The sequence below is a fragment of the Papilio polytes genome, unplaced genomic scaffold (genome assembly GCF_000836215.1).
Source record: "Papilio polytes unplaced genomic scaffold, Ppol_1.0 DF821400.1, whole genome shotgun sequence".
NCBI lineage: Eukaryota > Metazoa > Arthropoda > Insecta > Lepidoptera > Papilionidae > Papilio > Papilio polytes.
The window spans coordinates 3833103-3840381 of NW_013527804.1; the positions used below are offsets into that span (position 1 = coordinate 3833103).

Consider the following 7279-nt stretch of genomic DNA (forward strand, 5'->3'; position numbering starts at 1 on the left):
TTCATCAAGGATTCTCTAATTCCATATCAAGAGTTGTCGATTTTCATAAACACTGGGACTCGGTACTTAAATTCCTCTCAAATTTTACCCTTTATCATGAAACATGATTAATCACACAAAATATCCCAAAAGGTAACTCTTACATCCATAACAATGGTAAGAATGCATTTAATCAGTTATAATACTGAAATTAGAATCTCTATGGCTATCATTCAATGAATTAGTTCAAGAAATTATTGTATTAATTTGCTACATCACATTCCGACTCAAAATGTCATCTCATTTACAACCATTTATAATTGATATGAGCTATAAAAGCTTGTAAATTACGAATAATTTTCATTCCAAGTCAAAGACTGTAGGTGAATATGTAAGTATAAACTTAATATTCAAGTTATCTTTACTTCTTCAACTGGGAATACTAGGAATCAAGAAAGCAGAGAATTCCTATCTTTAGATAAGGATCTAGTTCATTGTTAGTCACTTAACTCTTATCATAATAATCTACGAGTACTTTTAGAGTTAAAGTTTTCAGTTCTCTAAAATAGAATATACAACAAATAATTAATTCGCTACCATCATCTCTAAATTCTGACCTAAAAATAGATCAACTAAAAACCAATATTTTTCCAGATATCATGTCTCCTACAATTCTTTGGCTGTTCTATTGCTTCGCTGTACCTAACGTACGTAGCGATGTAGAACTAGCCGCATCTTTGAACTCGGACAGCTCTCTTGAAAGCAATGTCAATAGTGACGCCAATAGCAGAAATGATTTGGACTTAACAAGACTCAACAGTGACTCCAATTCAGCCGTATCTGAAGTCAACTTGAATCTTGATTCAGATTCAGCTAATAGATTGTCTAGACAAAACGAACAGGATTCCAATGTTGCAAGTGCAAATAATCAGGACATGTTGAGATCAAATTTGAATGGTGTAGGTGTTTATGATTTTACTAATCATGCTAATTTACGACATCCTTCGCTTGGTAACGTGAATGGCGTTTTAAAGGGACTTGAAGCATTACACCACGCAAATGCAGTTAAGAATGGAAGACTGAATGTTGTTACTAGAAGCGGACTTAATGACCAAAACCAAGTCAGTGTTGATGGTAGTCAGTTAGCTTTGATTGCTCTTAACAAACATGGTGTTGTTGGAAATGGCGTCAGCGGCTTAAGTGGATTGAACGTACTTGAGAGAAATGGTTTAACCAATAGTAGAGGATTGAAATCCCTTGAAAATGTAATCGTACAACGATCAGCATTACATGAGGTAAATAGCGATAATGTAAATGGTGTCAACAATGTAAATTTGAATGGAGATAAAGAGAATTTATTATCCACTGTGAATCGATGGGCTGTAGTTTCTAAACACCACTTAGGAGATTTGCTGAACAATAACCTAGAACAAAATTTAAATGACCAACACACAGCCGACGAATTAAACGGTCAATCTGAATCCAATGGTCTCAGTAGAAGTGGCGTAAGTGGTGTATACTACAGATCAGGGAATGTACATGGTGTGAATGGCGTAAGTCATGGTAATTTAGGACTCAACCACGGGCTTGTTAACAGTAATGCCGACAATTTGGTTAAACTACGACTCAGCGGAGCTAACCTAAATGGGGTAAACAGCCTCAATCTACTCAACAATGTTCATTCGAATGATTTGGAAAATCATTTGAATTTGGAACATCAGAATGTTTTATTAAACCGTGTTCATAACCACGCCAATGACGTAGAGAATGTTTTAGGAGATTCAAACTTAGATAACTCGAATCTTTTAAAAGAACTAAGCAGAAGCGGTTTATTAGGTGCAGCTAATTTAAATAATCAGAAAGTAAGTCTTAACGCATTAAAAGAAGCAACTAAACTTGGATTGCAACAACCAGTGCTATTGGATCGATCTGTTTTAATGGGAAGAAGTGGCAGTGGATTAAACGAGGAGGATTTATTAAATGCAGTCGATCATCATAATGAAGGAAAGCTGAATGCATTAAGTGCTCTTGTTACTTTAAGCGATGTTAATAACAACAATTTGAGAAACGCTTTAAATAATTTAGCCAATCAAAAAGACCTTAGTAGATCTGGTAAAAGTAATTTGAATGGTCTTGATTTAGTACGGAGCTCTAACCTTCATCGTAATTCTAATGGCCTAACTAGTTCCAGTGGCTTGCATGCCAGTAATGTAAATAGTTTGAAATCCAGCAAGCCAGCTTTATTGGTAAACTCATTAAGTCCCAATAGTCTCAGCAATGGTCTCAATGTAGACGGAGAATCCGGTCTTAACTCTCTTAACACTCCGGAACCATCAAATAGGGAACATGAAAATCTATCGAATGAAGAAAATAGCTTAGATTCTGAAGTAACAGTAGAAACCAGACTACCTGCAGCGGAAATTGAATTGGAAACTCAGAATAGAAGATATTTAGGTAACGGTCTAAGAAATTTGGTATTAGGTCACAGTAAAGGGTGGGGTCCTAATAAAGTGGTATATTCCCCGTATGATTTACCAAATCCAGTACCCTATAGGCCGTATAACAGACCAGTACCCCGACCATATAGACCCCAAGGATGGTACCAACCTTATACTACTTATGTCCCCTATGCCTTAAAAGGACGAAGTGGATTAAATGATGATATTCCTTTAAGCAACGATGCACTTGATCTGTCAGCTTTATTGCTTAACATGAACAATTTGAATGATGTCGGCTTAAACAACAAACTGGTAGACTTAACTGATTACGATATCGATAATCTACTAAGTTTATTCGAAAAAACTGAACTGAATGGTTTATCAATCGGTAAAAATGAACTGAGAAGTGGAGTTGAAGTTAATTCTGATAATCTTGTATCAGAACTTGACGCACTTAATCAAAGCGAATTAAATACCAAGAATTTGAACAATCGAAGAATTTTAAGCAATATACTAAGGCGATTACATTCAGGTCTAGGAAAGAATGCGAAAGTAGCAAATAACGATTTGCTAAATTTAAATGCTAACGCTCAAAACGGTTTAAACAAATTAGTTGGAGTCGATTCTTTGGCTGTTAAATCAAATAATCTTGAAACAGTTAACGATGTTTTAAAATTAAACGCGAACGAGCAAAACTTAGATGTTGAAAGCGTAGCAAATGCGAGAAGATATTTAATGAGACATGGATAAAATAAGTGATTAGTTTTTGTGCCTATTTGTAACATAGATTAACTGCCTGTGAACCGTGCCAATAAAAAAATCAAACAATTATGTCTTTCATTGCCCTCATTTTCTGACTGTTCTTCTAAAATTAGCTAGCTTTTAGATTTTTTTTTTATTGTTCATGTGTAGTTTTAAAGGAAATGTTCCTCAAATAATTAACAACAATAATTTCAAGTCGCTTTATTATATAATACCAAGAACTAAATGTCTTTAGTATCAAAACAAAGCAAGATTACTTATATTACAGCGATACTTGTTATACGCTCGTGTACGGTACAAACTTCTTCCTTCTCTAACTAAATCTATGAACTCGACTAACACCATATCAACGAAGAACGCAAGCGCCATTTCATCTCCATTCTCAAATACCTCGGGTACAGTTTTCATGAATCTACCAAATTCATCACCGGCAAAGAAATGTCTAGATTTCTCGTAAAGTTCTAAATTTTTATCATATTCACTGCATTTCTCTTTGTTCATTTTGTGATATTTCTTCAATTCATTATCACAGTCTATTTGTGTTGTTTTCGGTGAGCAGCTTGCTTTAACATCGTTTATTGGCTGAAAATTAACAGAATTAATAGGGTTTACAATTTTACAAGTTTACAATATCATGTTGAAGATGATGTAAAAAAGGTCATAAGAACGCATGTAAAAACAGTAAGAGCTGGCGCATACCATTGACTAAACTATCGCTCAACTATGTGCGATCGTCGATTGTTCCGCAGAACATTCAATTGTTTGGTTGCACAACTAAAAATCTAATAGTGTGCGCACTTAAACATAAGCTACGGAATAAGAAACAGATGTACGATAGTCCAAAGGTAGTTAATATAATAAAACTATCCCAACCTGTCCAATAACATCTCTAAGTAATGTGAGATATGCTCTCATTTCTCCGGCTAACGCGTCCGCAGGTTGGTCCAATTCTGCCTTAGTTTTGTTGACAGCTTCTCTAACTCTGTCCAGTTTCTCGACCGCATTGCTCGTTGAATAATAAATAAGTGCTGTTGATAATACAGCGACGAAACGCTTGCTTCTTATTTTAGCTTCACTTGTTGTTACTGGCCTGTGATAATTTAGTAATAGCTTAATGAGAGAAAAGAAGAAAAAATCATTCTTCAAATGTATTTTGTCAAGATTCGGGACTAACAAACAAAATTATGTTCAAACGGAATATGGAAATCGATCGGTCTATTGACATTGTTCTACACTAGGCTTTTACTAGAGACTTCACCCGCGTGAAATTAAAAAAAAGTAATAAAAAACAAATGTAACTCACAAACAAATAACCTTGCTAACAGTGAAGGTGTTGAAGGTGAAGTGGAAGTGAATTTTTAAAATCGGCCAAGTAGTTACAATACCAATACTTACGAATACAAATCTTTCCTCTTTATAATATTAGTATAGATACTGAAGAAATGGTAATAGTGTAAATAAACATAATAATTTTAGCCAAAAGACTTACATCAACAAATAGAAAGCATCAAAATTCTTCAACAAAACATTGTTCTTTCTCCACTGATCGTTTCTGTCTGCCGGCTCCGCATAACACGATACAAACAGCGCTAAAGTTATCACAATACATATTTTCTGCATTCTGTAATAACGATTTATTTTATATAAGGTTTTATGTAAGGTGGTAAACGAGCAAGCGGCCACCGGAATCCACCGAAATGGAAAGCGACCGCTGCCCATAAACATCCGCAATTGCAGATGCGTTACCTATCCTTAACTGACGGAGGAGGAGACGCACATGAAGAGGGCATTTCCCCCTCCTATGCGTCTCCTTCACCATCAAATCCACTTTTCCTTTTCATTCTTTCCTCTTAAGCAAAGGATGGAAAGAAAAAGGGACTAAAGTTTGGGCTCCGGCACCACACAAATGTATGGATTTAGTCAGTAATTTAAGAAAATAATTAAGTTTTATATTTGGGAAATAGCTACGAATCGAAAAACTCTCCACAAAGATAGAGTTAATCTAAGCATTGTAACATTATTCAAAATGGATGTGTTTAGAGTAACAATGCTGAGAATAATCAATTCAAAGCGGCTTAGAAATGTCGCCATTGTCGCCATTTTTAAGGCGCTTTTTTTGACCCTTTCTATCAGGTGCCTTGAGCGGTCGCCCAATCGGGAACTATGCCATAAAATATATAAACTAATATACATACTTATTTAACAAATACAGAAAAATTTTGGTGTTTTTCATATAACGAAATATCTTACCAATATTTTAAATGATAGTTTAGATGGATGGATGTTTCTTAGAGTTTGTAGACTAAACGGCTGAACGGATCTCTATGAAATTCGGCACAAATGTAGAGCATAGTCTGGTCAATAAATATTGGCTTTTTTTCTAGTGTTGTGGGCATTATAAAATGTAAATACAAGTATTTACTTTGTGGTTATCTTATTGATAATTTTGTAAACTATAAAAACTTTTAAATGTCTTACTTGAAAAGTTGTTTCAATGATGGATTTCATATAACTGTTATTCAATTTCAGTGGCCATTAATTACAATATACCAAACTCGTGATTCACGATTTTAAAGTAATCAATATATTTATTACATTAAAGTTATTAACATTTTCATTATTAAGCATAACACTACAATAACAAAGCTAAATGATTTACACTTTTTTATAAATACCAATTGGTTACAAAACAAAAGATATGAACCAACGAACCTCTTTATGTGCGTCTCCTCTGTCGGATAAGGGTAGGCAACGCATCTGCAATTGCGGATGTCTATGGGCAGCGGTCGCTTCGCCATTTTGGCGGATTCAGGTAGCCGCTTGCTCGTTTGCCACCTTATGTTATAAAACAAAGAACATTATCACTGCATTCACACTAAGGGCCTGTCCCACCAAATTGAAAATTGTCTAATAGCAATCCACCGTGTGTATGTTATTGAAATATCGGATTTAGTTCCCTTATCTGACAGTGACATTTTTAAGCTATCTATGTATCTGCCAGTGGTGGGACAGGCCCTAACTATTTTTACACACTAAATTACATTTATTCCCCTTGGAATTCGAATCAAAGGAATTGTTTGATTTGTTACAAATACAGGGGATAGATAAAATTATTGGAGATCGTATATTGACTTTGGCACTATTGTATGTACATTCTTTGAATGCTCATCATCAGCTCACTCTACGTCCCCAATGAGCTCGGAACCTACCCTAAGTTAGTGACTACGCCATAGTCAATGTGGCCAACAACGGATTGACTTCACACATATATTTAAATTTATGCACATCCTTCCTTCACCATAACGTCAGTTACGTGAATACGAAATTTGAAAATGGAAAAAGGCATTGGTATATGGCAGGATTCGAAACCAAGCTAGATTGCAAGTTAAATGCTTAACTACTGAGCAAATAGAATATATGTTAGAGCGGGCGCACACCTTTAAATAAACTATCGGACAACCGTTGTGCGATTGTCGATTGTTATGCAGCCAATTCAACTGTTTAGCACAACTAAAAAGGTAGTGTGCACGCACCTCCATATAAGCTCATAGTAATCAAATCGAGACGAGAGTTGTGCAACAATTTTATCAAAGATAGCTGTTCCTGTGCGTCTTTATCCACATAAAATTATGAACATTTTATTTTATTGTTTACATGTGTCAAATTATCAATTACAAATGTCAAAAAGACATGACACGATGACAAATCATGGCAACCTTGCTTCCTTTATGTTGGCAGCAACTTATGGTCTCTTTCTCACATTAAAGTTTTTATGCAAAATATTTACCCCCTAACTTTAATCGCGTTAAAATATATAGCCTAAAGCGTGACGTAAGTATAGGGCTTTTTGTCAAAAAAAGTATTATTCAAAAATATGATGTAATTGCTGACATCTTAGGCAACATAGAAGTGTGTGTATAGATGTATCTTATATTTGTGAAAATATAAATAAAACATCATGTAATTGTTACAGGATTTTATTGTCAAATAGTAAATCCATTAATACAATGGTAGATTTCTAACACTGCAAGGATAACTAGTATTAGCTCTCATACGAACAACATGTCTCCCTTTCGCGACTAAATTAGGATATTTAACCA

At 34.8% G+C, this 7279-nt stretch overlaps 1 protein-coding gene across 1 annotated transcript; it reads left to right on the forward strand.

The window, feature by feature from the left end:
• Positions 1 to 638: 638 nt before the first annotated feature.
• On the forward strand, positions 639 to 3167 carry LOC106108716 (putative uncharacterized protein DDB_G0282133). Its single transcript, XM_013289977.1, has one exon. It carries the CDS (start codon positions 639 to 641, stop codon positions 3165 to 3167), a length of 2529 nt encoding a protein of 842 aa, XP_013145431.1.
• Positions 3168 to 7279: the final 4112 nt, after the last annotated feature.

Excerpts from the sequence above, each read along its gene's own strand:
- LOC106108716 (XM_013289977.1), top strand. The coding sequence starts at position 639 with ATGTCTCCTACAATTCTTTGGCTGTTCTATTGCTTCGCTGTACCTAAC.